Here is an 18,177-nt window from a genome sequence, read left to right as displayed (position 1 = left end):
GTGTAAACAGGTAATAGTGGCATCAATTCATATAACAAATGCCATCAATCTAGGGCTAGGTGTAAATAATAAGCTCAGCACTATATCATACAAAGCATAGTCCCAAATCACCTGATTTAATATAAACAATCCAAATGATGACTCCTATTATTTCTGGGTTGCAGATAAGACAGGAGTAGTAAACTTAAAAACTTATACTGTCCTGAAAAAGTGAAAAGTAAAATGTCCTTCAGGCTAAGGGCATAACCATAAAACAAAATACCATGTGCAGGAGCTCATTGGAGTAAAGTTTCTGGTGCTGTGCACAGACCAACTAATTGCAAACCAACTAATCGATTATAAGATTCGTTGACATCTCTTTTCATAATCGAATATGCCGATTAGTTGTTGCAGCTCCTAATTTTTTCATCTCTGACTTTTAAAATCAATACCTGTGTAGCTGCATGCAAATTTATACGTACTGGTAGTTGTATCTGTTAAAGGACCAATAAATATGATTAACAAGTGCATATTAAAAAAAAATGTATACAAATATACCAATATCACACTCTTTTATAAGTGAGATATTACTACTAGAGGGCACCCATTTGATCCAATTTACTATATATATAATCAACAATATCACCTTATATATTTAATACAGTAGGAAAAAAAAAGGGGTTTATATATCATGCACACCTTGCAGTCAATGTCCTCATGTAGTCCCAAGATCAATAAAGTTAGGCAGCTCCTTTCTGCAACCTTCACGTCATCTGACTTCTAAAGATATATGAAAAATAAAAAAGGGCACCTCTTGGTGTAGATACAAACATCGAGCTCCTCCGCCATTTACACTAAACAAAATGATACGCACAAGTATATTAGCACCATCGTCTCCCTGTGTATTGTCTTCTCAGTCAGACCACGGTCAGGTAACTCTTGGTACGGATTTCCCCAAGTACTATGTATAGACTCCAAGCTGATTTGTTAATTTAAAAACTTTTAATTCAACATTTAAAACAATTGCAAACATTTAGCTTTCTGAACGCATTATGCTACACATTTCTCAGCGTACATTTGCTGTTTCTTAAGGCATAAATTAGCGTTGCAGCTGGAGTCTAGTTAAAGTACATTTCAATTAATTAGAACTTCTTTGCACATTCACTATTTTCCAATCCTAAAACACTGTTTGAATGAAGTCACTCCTATCTTATTCTATCTATGCCAGAGAAGCTCCCTTTCTTTTTCAATAAACAATTACAATAACACTTTCAATTTTAAATGAGCGGTAGATATTTTCTTCTACAAGATACGACGAGTCCACGGATTCATCCTTACTTGTGGGATATTAACCTCCTGCTAACAGGAAGTGGCAAAGAGCACCACAGCAGAGCTGTATATATATAGCTCCTCCCTTCCCTCCACCCCCAGTCATTCTCTTTGCCTATGTAGTAATAGGAAGAGGTAAAGTGAAAGAGGTGTTAGTTTTAGTTTCTTCAATCAAGAAGTTTTTTATTTTAAATGGTACCGGTGAGTATTATTTTCCTCAGGGAGGATAGAGAAGAAGATTTCTTCCCTGAGATTGATGATCTTAGCAGATGTCACTAAGATCCTTGTTGGTTCCCACAGAAGCCCTGAAGATAGTGCAAGAGAAATCTTCAGTGTGGAGAACGGTTGCATGCTACAAGCAGCATTGAGGTATGTTCAGTCATTTACTTCTGAGGAGACTTTGTACATCAGAATTGGCTGACTTAATTCCTAATTGGGAAAGGGGTAAGCAGTACACCTGTAATCTAGTAAAAGGGTATTACTGAGCTCCTTGTATGTTTGATATATGGGCTAAATGCATCAGAGTTTTATTGCAGCATATTTTAGAGACACTGGGAGAGGAGAGATGGCTGTTATGAGTTTGTGCTTGGGGACCACATGGCTTAGAGATCCTAACGGTTTTCTTCATTACATGACTAACATTTATATGGCATGATTATCATTTATGCTTGGGACCACATGGATTATTACTAAACCGCTTCCCATGCCGTTGTTTAGTCGGCAAATACGACGTCCATAATGGGCGGGGCCTAATTTTCACGCCTTAGACGCGCAGTTTACTCTGAAGAGGCAGCAGGCATTAGCTCCGGTTGGGCCTAAATTGAGTTTTTGTCAACCGGATTGGTGTCGAGTCGTTCTGCAGTTCCCTGGGGGCAGGTAGGCGACACAGCAGAGCTGTAGCGAGGTGCAGGGATCGTTTTCTTATCAAAAACAGTTTTTTTTGCTTTAATCATCCTGTAGTGGGTAATTTCACCCCTTGCTCTTAGGGTGCAATAATTTTTGGCACTATAGTATAGGTATATTTCTAACGTTTAATAGCGTTTTCTAGCAGATTGTAAAAAAATTGTACGCTTTTTATTCCTTAAAGGTACAGTACACGTTTTTTCATAAATTGTCTAAATCAATAAATAAAGTGTTTTAACGACTATTGTGGTTATTACTAGCTTGTTCAACATGTCTGGCATTGAGGAAAGTCCTTGTTCTATGTATTTAGAAGCCATTGTGGAACCCCCTCTTACATTGTGTCCTTCTTGTACTGAAAGGGCCTTACACTGTAAAGAACATATTTTAGGTAATGAAAGTGTGTCTAAGGATGATTCTCAGTCTGAAGAGAACAAAATAATTTTCGTTCCTTTTGAAATTTTAAGGGAGTACCCTCTGTTTCCTCTTCCTCCAATAAGCAGGAAGGGAATTTTGCTCAATCCAAGTCAGTCTGGAGACCTAACCAGGCTTGGAATAAAGGTAATCAAGCTAAGAAGCCCGCTGCTGCTACCAAGACAGCATGAAGGGGCGGCCCCCGATCCAAGACCGGATCTAGTAGGGGGCAGACTTTCCTTCTTTGCTTGGGCAAGGGATGTTCAGGATTCCTGGGCATTAGAAATTGTGACCCACGAGTATCAACTGGATTTAAAGGATTTTCTCCCAAGGGGGAGATTTCATCTTTCTCGTTTGTCTGTAGACCAGACAAAGAGAGAGGCGTTCTTACGCTGTGTAAAAGACCTCTATACCATGGGAGTAATTTGTCCAGTTCCAAAGCTGGAACAAGGGCAGGGGTTTTACTCATATCTTTTCATGGTTCCCAAAAAAGAGGGAACCTTCAGACCTATTTTAGATCTCAAATGTCTAAACAAATTTCTCCCGGAGTCCCATCGTTCAAGATGGAGACTATACAAACAACTTTTACCAATGATTCAGGAGGGTCAATACATGACCACCGTGGACTTGAGGGATGCTTACCTTCACATTCCTATTCACAAGGATCATTATCAGTTTCTAAGGTTTGCCTTCCTGGACAAACATTATCAGTTCGTGGCCCTTCCCTTCGGGTTGGCCACAGCTCCCAGAATCTTCACAAAAGTGCTAGGGTCCCTTCTAGCGGTTCTCAGGCCGCAGGGCATAGCAGTGGCGCCCTATCTGGACGATATTTTGATCCAGGCGTCAACTTGTCATCTGGCCAAATCTCACACGGATATCGTGTTGTCGTTCCTAACAACTCACGGTTGGAAAGTGAACATAGAAAAGAGTTCACTAACTCCACAGACAAGAGTTCCCTTCTTGGGAACCCTGATAGACTCGGTAGACATGAAAATATTTCTGACGGAGGTCAGAAAATCAAAGATTCTAAATACTTGCCGAGCACTTCAGTCCATTCCTCGGCCATCAGTAGCTCAGTGTATGGAGGTCATTGGATTAATGGTAACAGCAATGGACATCATTCAGTTTGCTCGCTTTCATCTCAGACCTCTGCAACTGCATGCTCAAACAGTGGAATGGGGACTATTCAAATTTATCTCCTCGGATAAATCTGGATCGAGAGACCAGAGACTCTTTTCTTTGGTGGTTGTCACCGGATCATCTGTCCCAGGGGACGTGCTTTCGCAGACCCTCATGGGTAATAGTGACTACGAACGCCAGCCTGCTGGGCTGGGGAGCAGTCTGGAATTCCCTGAAGGCTCAGGGTGTTTGGACTCAGGTGGAGTCTCTACTTCCAATCAATATTCTGGAACTGAGAGCAATATTCAATGCGCTTGAGTTGGCTTCGGCCAAATTCATAAGATTCTAGTCGGACATTATCACAACTGTGGCATATATCAATCATCAGGGGGGAACAAGGAGTTCTTTAGCGATGATAGAGGTATCAAGGATAATCCGATGAGCGGAGGCTCACTCTTGTCATCTATCGGCAAGATACGTCCCAGGAGTAACTGGGAAGCGGATTTTCCAGGTCGTCAGACTTTTCATCCGGGGGAGTGGGAACTCCATCCGGAGGTGTTTGCATCATTGATTCGTCAATGGGGCAGACCGGAATTGGATCTGATGGCATCTCGACAGAATGCCAAGCTTCCACGTTACGGATCCAGGTCAAGGGATCCCCAGGCTGCACTGATAGATGCTCTAGCAGTGCCTTGCTCATTCAACCTGGCTTATGTGTTTCCACCGTTTCCTCTCCTGCCTCGGGTGATTGCACAAATCAAACAGGAGAGAGCTTCTGTAATATTGATAGCACCTGTGTGGCCACGCAGGACTTGGTATGCGGATTTAGTGGACATGTCCTCTCTGCCACAGTGGAAACTTCCTTTGAGAAAGGATCTTCTCATTCAAGGTCCTTTCCAATATCCAAATCTAAATTCTCTGCAGCTGACTGCCTGGAGATTGAACGCTTGATTTTATCTAAGCGGGATTCTCTGAGTCGGTCATTGATACTTTGATTCAGGCACGTAAGCCTGTCACTAGAAAGATTTACCATAAGATATGGCGTAAATATCTTAATTGGTGCGAATGCAAGGGCTACTCATGGAGTAGAGTTAGGATTCCTAGGATTTTGTCCTTTCTCCAAGAAGGATTGGAGAAGGGATTATCAGCTAGTTCCTTAAAGGGACAAATTTCTGCTTTATCAATTTTACTACTCAAGCGTCTGGCGGATGTTCCAGACGTTCAGTCCTTTTGTCAGGCTTTAATCAGAATCAAGCCTGTGTTTAAACCTATTGCTCCGCCATGGAGTTTGAATTTAGTTCCCAATGTTCTACAAGGGGTTCCGTTTGAACCCATGCATTCCATAGATATTAAGTTGTTATCTTGGAAAGTTTTGTTTTTGGTTGCTATCTCTTCGGCTCAAAGAGTTTCCGAGCTTTCTGCGTTACAATGTGATTCACCTTATCTTATATTCCATTCTGATAAGGTGGTTTTGGATTCCTTCCTAATGTTGTTTCAAATAAGAATATTAATCAGGAAATTGTTGTTCCTTCCTTCTGTCCTAATCCTTCTAAGAAGGAACGTCTGCTACATAACTTGGACTTGGTTTGTGCCTTGAAGTTTTACTTACAAGCGACCAAGGATTTCAGTCAATCATCTTCTCTATTCATTGTTTATTCTGGAAAGCGTAGGGGTCAAAAAGCTACGGCTACCTCTTTCTTTTTGGCTGAAGAGCAATATCCGCCTGGCATACGAGACTGCTGGACAGCAGCCTCCTGAAAAAATTACGGCTCATTCTACTAGAGCTGTGGCTTCCACATGGGCTTTTAAAAACAATGCTTCTGTTGAACAGATTTGTAAGGCTGCGACTTGGTCCTCCCTTCATACTTTTTCCAAATTTTCCAAATTTGATACTTTTGCTTCTTCTGAGGCTGTTTTTGGGAGAAAGGTTCTTCAAGCAGTGGTGCCTTCCGTTTAGGTATCTGTCTTGTCCCTCCCGTTCATCCGTGTCCTGTAGCTTTGGTATTGTATCCCACAAGTAAGGATGAATCCGTGGACTCGTCGTATCTTGTAGAAGAAATGGAAATTTATGCTTACCTGATAAATTGATTTCTTCTACGATACGACGAGTCCACGGCCCGCCCTGTCATTTTTAAGACAGATTATATTTTACTTTTACTACTTCAGTCACTTCTGCACCTTTTAGCTTTTCCTTTCTCTTCCTAAACCTTCGGTCGAATGACTGGGGGTGGAGGGAAGGGAGGATCTATATATACAGCTCTGCTGTGGTGCTCTTTGCCACTTCCTGTTAGCAGGAGGTTAATATCCCACAAGTAAGGATGAATCCGTGGACTCGTCGTATCTTGTAGAAGAAATCAATTTATCAGGTAAGCATAAATTTCCTTTTTCTGACAGATTTTATAACTGGCTTCAATTTGCCGGTCTGATGTAACCTGCGACAGCCATCCGTAAATCCCAGACTCGTATGTATACACTGTGAACTCTTGCACATGCTCAGTAGTAGCTGGTGCCTCAGAAACTGTCCATATAAAAAGACTGCACTATTCGATGATAGAAGTAAATTGGAAAGTGTCTTAAAACTGCATGCTATCTGAATCATGAATGTTTAATTTTGACTTGTGTCCCTTTTATTAACTTTACAAGGCTTGTGACTGAATTTGTTGGCCGCTTATATTGGTTTACAAGCTTTGTGTGTACAGGCTTACAGGAGTTTAACAAACATACGGCTAGATTTAGAGTTTTATCGGTAAAGACCCGCGTAGCTAACGCAGCTTTTTTTTCCCAATGCACCCTTAAGACAACGCTGGTATTTAGAGTTGTCTGAATGGCTGCGTTAGCCTCAGAAAAGGGAGCCTTGAGCCGAATTTACCGCCACTTCAACCCTCAATACCAGCGTTGCTTACGGTAGCGGTGAGCTGGAAAAACGTGCTCGTGCACGATTCCCCCCATAGGAAACAATGGGGCAGTTTGGGCTGAAAAAAAAACTAGCACCTGCAAAAAGCAGCTCCTAACGCAGCCCCATTGTTTCCTATGGGGAAACACTCTCTAAGTCTGCACCTAACACCCTAACTTGTACCCCGTGTCTAAACAACCCTAACCTTACACTTATTAACCCCTAATCTGCCGCCCCCGCTATCGCTGACACCTGCATTATATTATTAACCCCTAATCTGCCAATCTGAACACCGCCGCAACCTACATTATCCCTATGAACCCCTAATCCACACCTACATAATATTTATTAACCCCTAATCTGCCCCGCCCCCAATGTCGCCGCTACCTAACTACACTTATTAACCCCTAATCTGCCGACTGGACCTCGCTGCCACTATAATAAATGTATTAACCCCTAAACCGCCGCACTCCCGTCTCACAAACACTATAATAAATAGTATTAACCCCTAATCTGCCCTCCCTAACATCGCCGCCACCTAACTTCAAGTATTAACCCCTAATCTGCCGACCAGACCTCGCCACTACTATAATAAATGTATTAACCCCTAAAGCTAAATCTAACCCTAACACCCGCCTAAATTAAATTTAATTTTAATCTAACGGAATAAATTAAATCTTATTAACTAAAGTATTCCTATTTAAAACTAAATACTTACCTGTAAAATAAACCCTAAGCTAGCTACAATATAACGAATAATGATATTGTAGCTATTTCTCCAACATTGGTGTGTCCGGTCCACGGCGTCATCCTTACTTGTGGGAATATTCTCTTCCCCAACAGGAAATGGCAAAGAGCACAGCAAAAGCTGCCCATATAGCCCCTCCTGAGGCTCCGCCCTCCAGTCATTCTCTTTGCCGCTCTGAACAAGTAGCATCTCCACGGAGATGGTGAAGAGTATGTGGTGTTTAGTTGTAGTTTTTTATTCTTCTATCAAGAGTTTGTTATTTTAAAATAGTGCCGGTTTGTACTATTTACTCTAAAACAGAAAAGGATGAAGAGTTCTGTTTAAAAGAGGAGTATGATTTTAGCAGCAGTAACTAAAATCAATTGCTGTTCCCACGCAGGACTGTTGAGCCCAGAGAACTTCAGTTGGGGGGAACAGTTTGCAGACTTTTCTGCTCAAGGTATGACTAGTCTATTTTCTAACAAGACTGTATAATGCTAGAAGACTGTCATTTTCCCTCTTTGGGATCGGTAAGCCATTTTCTTAGACTCATAACAGAGTGAAGGCTTATTAATGGGCTATATACTGGTTGACACTCTTGTGGGCTAAATCGATTGCTTTATTCAATATTTATATGAGATTTGAAGTGTTTTTAAAAAAAACCCTTAGATTTGGGGAACGTTTTTAGGCGCCAGGCAGTTGTTTAGACACCTTCCCAGTCAGGAAGGGCCTTTCACTATAGTAGGCAGAGCCTCATTTTCGCGCCATAATTGCGCAGTTTCTTTTGGATGCAGTGCATGCAGCTTCATGTGAGAGGGTCTGGTGGCCATTAGAAACGTTCCTGGAAGGCTTATTTTGGTGTCGTATAATCCCCAAGGACAGGTGAAGCCGCAGCAAACGCTGTGGCTGGGACTGTAGTGGGTTAAAATTGCTAATTGATAAAACAACTCCGGTTTCCTCATTTAAGGGGTTACAAGCTTAAAAATTGGGGTGCAATACTTTTAAAGGATTAAGACACTAGGGTGCAAATTTGGTAAAGATCGGATATTTCCTTCATAGTTTTTCACACATTCAGAAATGAAGTGTGCTCTGTTTAACATTTAAAGAGACAGTAACGGTTTTGTTTAAAAACGGTTTTATTGCATTAATAGCCTGTATAAGCCTGTCTAACATGTCTGTACCTTCAGATAGAACATGTTCTGTATGTATGGAGGCCAAGGTGGTCCCCCCCTTCAAATGTATGTGATAATTGTGCCATGGCGTCCAGACAAAGTAAGGACAGTACTGTCACATTTAATAAGGTTGCCCAAGATGATTCCTCAAATGAAGGTAGTGGGGATAGTTCTTCATCCTCTCCTTCTGTGTCAATACCAGTTATGCCCGCGCAGGCGACTCCTAGTACATCTAGCGCGCCAATGCTTGTTACTATGCAACAATTAACGGCTGTAATGGATAATTCTATAGCTAATATTTTATCCAAAATGCCAGCATTTCAAAGAAAGCGTGATTGCTCAGTTTTTAATACAGTAGAGAAAGAGTGCGCTGACGATAATTTATCTGTCATACCCTCACACCAGTCAGAAGTGGCAGTGAGGGAGGGTTTGTCGGAGGGAGAACTTTCTGATTCAGGAAGAATTTCTCAACAGGCAGAACCTGATGATGTGACGTTTAAATTTAAGTTAGAGCATCTCCGCGCCTTACTTAAGGAGGTACTAACTACACTGGATGATTGTGACTCTTTGGTCATTCCAGAAAAATTGTGCAAATAGACAAATTCCTAGAGGTCCCGGTGCACCCTGATGCCTTTCCAATACCTAAAAGGGTGGCGGACATAGTGACTAAGGAGTGGGAGAAACCAGGCATACCTTTTTGTCCCACCACCGATATTTAAGAAAATGTTTCTCCATGGTCGACCCAAGGAAGGACACATGGCAAACAGTCCCTAAGGTTGAGGGGGCCGTTTCTACGCTAGCCAAACGCACGGACTATTCCCATTGAGGACAATTGTGCTTTCAAAGATCCTATGGATAAAAAATTGGAGGGTTTGCTTAAAAAGATTTTTGTTCAGCAAGGTTTCCTCCTTCAACCTATTTCGTGCATTATTCCTGTCACTACAGCGGCGTGTTTTTGGTTCGATGAACTAGAAAAGTCGCTGAATAAGGAGACTCCATATGAGGAAGTCATGGACAGAATTCACGCACTTAAGTTAGCTAATTCCTTTATTTTAGATGCCGCTTTGCAATTGGCGAGATTAGCGGCGAAAAATTCATGGTTTGCAATTGTGGCTCGCAGAGCGCTCTGGCTAAAGTCTTGGTCGGCGGATGTATCTTCCAAGACAAAATTGCTTAATATCCCTTTCAAAGGTTAGACCCTTTTTGGACCAGAATTGAAAGAGATCATTTCAGACATCACTGGGGGGAAGGGCCATGCCCTCCCACAGGATAGACCTTTTAAGTCTAAGAATAAGTCCAATTTTCGTTCCTTTCGTAATTTCAGGAACGGACCGTCTTCTAACTCTGCAGCCTCTAGACAAGAGGCTAACGCTTCCCAGACTAAGCAGCTTGGAAACCAATGCACGGCTGGGAACAAGGGTAAACAGGCCAAGAAGCCTGCTGCTGCTACCAAGACAGCATGAAGGGGTAGCCCCCGATCCGGGACCGGATCTAGTAGGGGGCAGACTCTCTCTCTTTGCTCAGGCTTGGGCAAGAGATGTTCTGGATCCCTGGGCACTAGAAATAGTCTCTCAGGGTTATCTTCTAGAATTCAAGGAACTTCCTCCAAGGGGAAGGTTCCACATGTCTCGCTTATCTTCAGACCAAATAAAGAGACAGGCATTCTTACATTGTGTAGGAGACCTGTTAAAGATGGGAGTGATACACCCAGTTCCAACAGTGGAACAAGGTCAGGGGTTTTACTCAAACCTGTTTGTAGTTCCCAAAAAAGAGAAAACTTTCAGACCAATTCTGGATTTAAAAATTCTAAACAAATTTCTCAGAGTTCCATCGTTCAAAATGGAAACCATTCGAACAATTTTGCCTACAATCCAGGATGGTCAATATATGACTACCGTGGATTTAAAGGATGCGTACCTACATATCCCTATCCACAAAGATCATCATCAGTTCCTAAGGGTTCGCCTTTCTGGACAAACATTTCCAGTTCGTGGCTCTTCCATTCGGTTTAGCCACTGCTCCCAGAATTTTCACAAAGGTGCTAGGGTCCCTTCTAGCGGTTCTAAGACCGAGGGGCATTGCAGTGGCACCTTATCTAGACAACATTCTAATTCAAGCATCGTCTCTTTCCAAGGCAAAGGCTCATACAGACATTGTTCTAGCCTTTCTCAGATCTCACGGGTGGAAGGTGAACGTAGAAAAGAGTTCCCTGTCTCCGTCAACAAGAGTTCCCTTTTTGGGAACAATAATAGATTCCTTAGAAACAGAGGTCAGAAAGTCAAAGCTTCTAAACGCTTGTCAAGTTCTTCACTCTATTCTGCAGCCTTCCATAGCTCAGTGCATTGAAGTAGTAGGATTGATGGTTGCAGCAATGGACATAGTTCCTTTTGCTCGAATTCATCTAAGACCATTACAACTGTGCATGCTCAATCAGTGGAATGGGGACTATGCAGACTTGTCTCCCCAGATTCAAGTAGACCAGGTAACCAGAGACTCACTCCGTTGGTGGTTGACTCAGGAGCACCTGTCTCAGGGAATGAGTTTCCGCAGACCAGAGTGGGTCATTGTCACGACCGACGCCAGTCTATTAGGCTGGGGCGCGGTCTGGGACTCCCTGAAAGCTCAGGGTCTATGGTCTCGGGAAGAGTCTCTTCTCCCGATAAACATCCTGGAACTGAGAGCGATATTCAATGCGCTCCGGGCTTGGCCTCAACTAGCAAAGGCCGGATTCATAAGATTCCAGTCGGACAACATGACGACTGTAGCTTACATCAACCATCAGGGAGGAACAAAGAGTTCCTTGGCGATGAGAGAGGTATCCAAGATCATAAAATGGGCGGAGGATCACTCCTGCCATCTATCTGCAATTCACATCCCAGGAGTAGACAACTGGGAGGCGGATTATCTGAGTCGTCAGACTTTCCATCCGGGGGAGTGGGAACTCCACCCGGAGGTCTTCGCCCAGTTAACCCAATTATGGGGATTCTCCTGGAGTAAGATTAAAATTCCTAAGATTCTTTCCTTTCTCCAAGAGGGTTTGGATAAAGGGTTGTCAGCGAGTTCTCTAAAAGGACAGATTTCTGCTTGTTACACAAACGCCTGGCAGCTGTGCCAGATGTACAAGCTTTTGTACAGGCTTTGGTCAGAATCAAGCCTGTTTACAGACCCATGACTCCTAATTGGAGTCTAAATTTAGTTCTTTCAGTTCTTCAAGGGGTTCCGTTTGAACCTTACATTCCATAGATATCAAGTTACTATCTTGGAAAGTTCTGTTTTTGGTTGCTATTTCTTCTGCTAGAAGAGTTTCTGAATTATCTGCTTTGCAGTGTGATCCACCCTATCTGGTGTTCCATTCAGATAAGGTCGTTTTGCGTACCAAGCCTGGTTTTCTTCCAAAGGTTGTTTCCAACAAGAATATTAACCAGGAAATAGTTGTTCCTTCTCTGTGCCCGAAACCAGTTTCAAAGAAGGAACGTTTGTTACACAATTTAGATGTAGTTCGTGCTTTAAAGTTCTATTTAGAAGCAACAAAGGATTTTAGACAAACCTCATCTTTGTTTGTCGTTTACTCTGGTAAGAGGAGAGGACAAAAAGCTACTGCTACCTCTCTTTCTGGCTGAAAAGCATTATCCGATTGGCTTATGAGACTGCCGGACGGCAGCCTCCTGAACGAATCACAGCTCACTCCACTAGAGCTGTGGCTTCCACATGGGCCTTCAAGAACGAGGCTTCTGTTGATCAGATATGTAAGGCAGCGACTTGGTCTTCTCGGCACACTTTTGCCAAATTTTACAAATTTGATACTTTTGCTTCTTCGGAGGCTATTTTTGGGAGAAAGGTTTTGCAAGCCGTGGTGCCTTCTGTCTAGGTAACCTGATTTGCTCCCTCCCTTCATCCATGTCCTAAAGCTTTGGTATTGGTTCCCACAAGTAAGGATGACGCCGTGGACCGGACACACCAATGTTGGAGAAAACAGAATTTATGCTTACCTGATAAATTTCTTTCTCCAACGGTGTGTCCGGTCCACGGCCCGCCCTGGTTTTTTAATCAGGTTTGTTAAATTTTTTTCTCTATACACTACAGTCACCACGGCACCCTATAGTTTCTCCTTTTTTAACTAGGTACAATAGCTATTAAATAGTTATTGACTATTTAATAGCTACCTAGTTAAAATAATTACAAAATTACCTGTAAAATAAATCCTAACCTAAGTTACAATTAAACCTAACATTACACTATCAATGAATAAATTAATTAAATAAATTACCTACAATTACATACAATTAAATAAACTAAACTAAATTACAAAAAATAAAAAAAGATTACAAGAATATTAGGCTAATTACACCTACTCTAAGCCCCCTAATAAAATAAAAAAAGCCCCCCAAAATAATAAAGGTCCCTACCCTATTCTAAATTAAAAAGTAACCAGCTCTTCTACCAGTCCTTAAAAGGGCTTTTTGCGGGGCATGCCCCAAAGTAATCAGCTCTTTTGCCTGTAAAACAAAATACAACCCCCCCCCACATTAAAACCCACCACCCTGGGGGGTAGTGTTAGGTTTATTTAAGAGGGGTATGTGGGTGGTGGGTTTTAATGTTGGGGAGGGGTTGTATTTTTTTTTTTACAGGCAAAAGAGCTGATTACTTTGGGGCATGCCCCGCAAAAAGCCCTTTTAAGGGCTGGTAAAAGAGCTGGTTACTTTTTAATTTAGAATAGGGTAGGGAACTTTATTATTTTGGGGGGCTTTTTTATTTTATTAGGGGGCTTAGAGTAGGTGTAATTAGCCTAATATTCATGTAATCTTCTTTTTTTATTTTTTGTATTTTAGTTTAGTTTATTTAATTGTATGTAATTGTAGGTAATTTTATTTAATTAATTTATTGGTAGTGTTAGGTTTAATTGTAACTTAGGTTAGGATTTATTTTACAGGTAGTTTTGTAATTATTTTAACTAGGTAGCTATTAAATAGTAAATAACTATTTAATAGCTATTGTACCTAGTTAAAATAAATACAAAGTTGCCTGTAAAATAAATATAAACCCTAAAATAGCTACAATATAATTATTCGTTATATTGTAGCTAGCTTAGGGTTTATTTTACAGGTAAGTATTTAGTTTTAAATAGGAATACTTTAGTTAATAAGAGTTAATTTATTTAGTTAGATTAAAATTATATTTAACTTAGGGGGGGTTAGGGTTAGATTTAGCTTTAGGGGTTAATACATTTATTACAGTAGAGGCGAGGTCCGGTCGGCAGATTAGGGGTTAATACTTGAAGTTAGGTGGCGGCGATGTTAGGGAGGGCAGATTAGGGGTTAATACTATTCATTATAGTGTTTGTGAGATGGGAGTGCGGCGGTTTAGGGGTTAATACATTTATTATAATGGCGGTGAGGTCCGGTCAGCAGATTAGGGGTTAATAAGTGTAGTTAGGTAGCGGCGACGTTGGTGGGGGGGGGGGGGCAGATTAGGGGTTAATAAATATTATGTAGGTGTCGGCGATGTTAGGGGCAGCAGATTAAGGGTTCATAGGGATAATGTAGGTGGCGGGGATGTGCGGTCAGCAGATTAGGGGTTAAAAATATTTATTATAGTGGGGGGGACCTTGGTTTAGGGGTACATAGGTAGTTTATGGGTGTTAGTGTACTTTAGAGCACTGTAGTTAAGAGCTTTATAAACCGGCGTTAGCCCATAAAGCTCTTAACTACAGCCTTTCCATGGGCGGTAGGAGTCTTGTTGGTAGAGGTGTAACGCTCACTTCAGCCAAGACTCTAAATACCAGCGTTAGGAAGATCCCATTGAAATGATAGGATACGCAATTGGCGTAAGGGGATCTGCGGTATGGAAAAGTCACGGCTTAAAAGTGAGCGTTGGACCCTTTCCTGCCTGACTCTAAATACCAGCGGGCGGCCAAAAGCAGCGTTAGGACCCCTTAACTCTGCTTTTGACGGCTAACGCAGAACTCTAAATCTAGGCGAAAGAAAAGTATCAATGAGTGTAAATCAAGTGTGGTGTTTTTGTTTTTTCTTTCCAAAATGAGATTGATTTATAGCTTTCCTGCTTTTATCTGACTATATTGTAAGCAATTGTAAACTTGTAAATATATATAGTGCAAACATAGAGCAACAAAGAAAGCAATTTTCTGCATAAGGTTATCTCATTTATTATCTCCTATGTAGAACCTGTTGTACAATTCTGTTCAGCAGCTTCTCAAACCTGCCATGTGTCACAAACACCTAGTAGCGGGGTAGGGGACTTGCCGTGATAAGATTCTTTAAGTTATTTGGGTATTTAACATGTTTTATCCCAACAGGATCAGTCAGAGCTAATTTGGAGTATTAAAGATGAGCTTAAGAAAGTGTGTAGTACCAACGATCTTAAGGAGCTCCTTATAGCCAACAAGCAGGAAGTGCCATCAGGAGAAACCAATGTAAGTTTTTCTTCACATTATTAATTTGAACTTTACTTTTCATGGACTTCTGATTTCCTGAGATTTGTCATTCTCATGATTTATTCTTAAATGACACTGTGACCCATGTAGGAATTAGATGGCCTGAGAGTGGTCATCAGAGACTTGTTTCTTGACCTGCTTGGCTAAGTTATATAGAGTGTCAGTGAGTAAGAATAGTGATCTGCCACCTAGTAATTATAAAGCTGAATACATTCCATTAATTTCTAAGAGTAATTTGGTGATATCACTAATAACTTAAGTGCACTTCAGCATGATATATTTTTTTACATGAAGCACAAAATGATTTTTTAAGGTATTTACCCGGAAAATAGCCAATAAGCAATGATTGGTTTTCATCTGGTCAATGCATTGATTCTATATTTGTTCCCATTTATTGGTTGATACATAAACATGAACATACAGCATGTGACATTATGAACATACAGCATGTGACATTCAGTACATATAATATACTGTAATATAAATCCACACTGAATTAAATATCTAACTGTGCCTTTTGTTTGCACAATGGCAAGAGTATCGCAAATCGATAATAAGCTTGAAAACCCTGGTGGTTTTGTTTATCTTATCTCCCTTGAATGTGACCAGGTAGGGCTAGCTATAACTTGAGTTTGTGCCCTGTAACCTGCAATTTCTATGGTATTTTGCCAGCTAAGGTAGTTTTCAGCATACTTAGTTACAGAATTTGAGCTCCAGCCTCTCAAGGAAATGTGGAACAAACACATTTTTCAGAGCTATTGAAAATAAAATTAAAACCATTGTAATACAGAGCTCGATAAATATGTTAAAATCTAGGAGCCAGCTTATAAATTTAGGAGCCAGAAACTTTTGGACACCAATAAAATAACACAATAAAAGCTGCATTTGTATTTCAAAGCCACAAGGCCTAGAAAGGATTCAGAGGCACCAAACTAAACATGGCTGTCTTGGTGACTGTAAAGCAGGGCGCCAGTTCCTAATTTAAGGTATCGGTGGTTACCTGGGTTTATCAAGCCTTGTTGAAATATATTTTTATTAATTATGGGGGGTTATATTTGTTTTATTCCCTTTTAAAATGTTGGCTTTTAATTGATTTTGTGCTTTCTTGCTTTGCACAGATCCTGGACAGGGTGTCGGACGGAATGGCCTTTGGAGCACTTCTTCCTTGTGCAGAGTGTAAGGGACAGTTTGTTTTCAAAGGAGATGCTTACTACTGTACAGGGGACATCAGCGCCTGGACCAAATGTGTTGCTAAAACACAGACTCCAGACAGAAAGGACTGGGTGATACCTAAGGTAGATGAAGAGTTAAACTGGATCTTGCATCTTACATTTTGTAATATGCTTGTCAGATGTACTGAGTTATGGTTAATAATGGGAATATTCTGTTTGTTGCTGCTTAGTAAATGATAAATTAGCAATACAATGGGGTTTTCTTCTTAAACTGGAAGAGTCCACAGCTGCATTCATTACTTTTGGGAATTCATAACCTGGCCACCAGGAGGAGGCAAAGACACCCCAGCCAAAGGCTTAAATACCTCCCTCACTTCCCTCATCCCCCAGTCATTCATTGCCTTTTTCGTCACAGGAGGTTGGCAGAGAAGTGTCAGAAGTTTGAAGTTAGTCTTTTATGGAGGGTAGTACTCTTCGAAATGGGACTGGAAGCCTCTCGAAATGGGACTGTCAGTGAGAGCATGGATGAAGGTTGGAGTCTGTAGATGCAGGGAGAGTCTTTCTGTGAAACCATCCCGACTCAGATTAACAGCTCCTTGGCAATCAGCGTTGACGAGTTACGCTGACTGCCTTTATTCACTCTCAAGTCCATGTCCAAAGCGAAGCTACTATCTGTCACACTTGAATGGCCATGTTCCTGTTTCACGGCGCAGATTCCGGTAAGATTGTTTAATTTTATTTCGATATGTGAATGTGATGTTAACCAAAGAAGTCAGGGTCCCAGTGGGACTCTTTTTTTTTTTTTAGCTTAAGAATCAATTGTTAATATCTCATGAGGTGGGGTTATTGAACAGGGGGGACTTTAATCATGTTTGTTATGTGATTCTGTCTGCTAATGTGTAGTGATACTTGCGCGGTCTCTTTAGATTTCAGCGCCCTTTTTTGTGACTTGCACGGTGCACCTCGTGACCGGGTGCGGTTACTTTGTATTCCACTTCAGTATTCTGACCAAGTGACGACTGAGAGATTCTGCTCGTTAGTTGTCTGTTTCACAGGAGGTGGTGAGTGCCCCAGCCATTAGGGGTGTAAGCTGCCGTTTAGTGCTTGTCTGATTTTTTTTCTTTAGACACGGATATCTCCAATTCGCAGAATGCATCTTGCGAAGAATATGATATGGCCCGGGTTATCCATGCCCATTAGTTATGTTCAGATTGCCCTTCTAGAGTACTCTCTTCTTCCGAATCAGGGAACTTAGAGTGCGTTGAGCTATCCACCCCGAGAATTCCATGTCTTGTGAGGCGCATTCCCCAAAACCTTCTTTTGCTACGCAAGCAGGTGTCCCTATGGCCATTACTCCTTCTCCGGAAGGAGGCTTGTTTCCTCCAGAGGTTACGGCACGGTTCCACATGGCCATATCTATGGCTCTGGCTCATTTATATCTCCCAAGTGAAATGTTTTTAAGGTACTGTCCGTGGCCTATGCCGGATGGCAAGCTGGGTTAGACGTTTGAGGATGAAACCAATCTCCTTTTTTCTTTCTTTTTTTTTATGTATCGGTTCCAGTTCTGAGCTTGGGAGAAAGGGGCCTTATGATTGGCTGGTCCTGTTGGCATGCCCATTCTCCTTGGGCGTTCAGCTGCGGAGTGCTGCCCTTTTATTTTTGAACCGGTTAGGATGTGTTTGATTTGATTTTTAAAGAGCTCATGTCTGATATAATTTCCGTTTTGGGAACGTTCTTTCTCTGGAACTGATACTTGTGATTTTGTGGTCGCGTGGGCACTTTCTCGGAAGTTGCGCATTTTTTGTTAAGAACATAGTTATGTTTCTAGTTCAAATTATCGGGTCGATTTTTCTTGGACCTTTGGACAGTTCTGGCGTGCTCTTGTACCAGGCAGGTACTGGTCGGGCGCTAGCTACTGTTCCTTGCGGTTCATGTCACCCTCGTGGTGCTGATATTCTGTCGGAATGTCTTTTTGACCTATTGGTCCAGGCTCGGATCCTACTACAAAGTATGGGGCCTAG

The 18,177-nt window shown here is 41.6% G+C and overlaps 1 protein-coding gene across 1 annotated transcript in view; it reads left to right on the top strand.

The window, feature by feature from the left end:
* PARP1 (poly(ADP-ribose) polymerase 1) overlaps positions 1-18,177 on the top strand; it is a 161,093-nt gene that overhangs the window by 40,748 nt on the left and 102,168 nt on the right. The window contains exons 6-7 of the mRNA XM_053712623.1: positions 14,847-14,963; positions 16,103-16,279. Coding sequence (XP_053568598.1) covers positions 14,847-14,963; positions 16,103-16,279 — 294 coding nt within the window. The remainder of the gene's footprint in view (positions 1-14,846; positions 14,964-16,102; positions 16,280-18,177) is intronic.

This window comes from Bombina bombina, chromosome 4, assembly GCF_027579735.1.
Source record: "Bombina bombina isolate aBomBom1 chromosome 4, aBomBom1.pri, whole genome shotgun sequence".
In the NCBI taxonomy this organism is placed as follows: domain Eukaryota; kingdom Metazoa; phylum Chordata; class Amphibia; order Anura; family Bombinatoridae; genus Bombina; species Bombina bombina.
The sequence above is the reverse complement of the archived record's forward strand: the minus strand, read 5'-3'. Positions and strand labels throughout refer to the sequence as shown.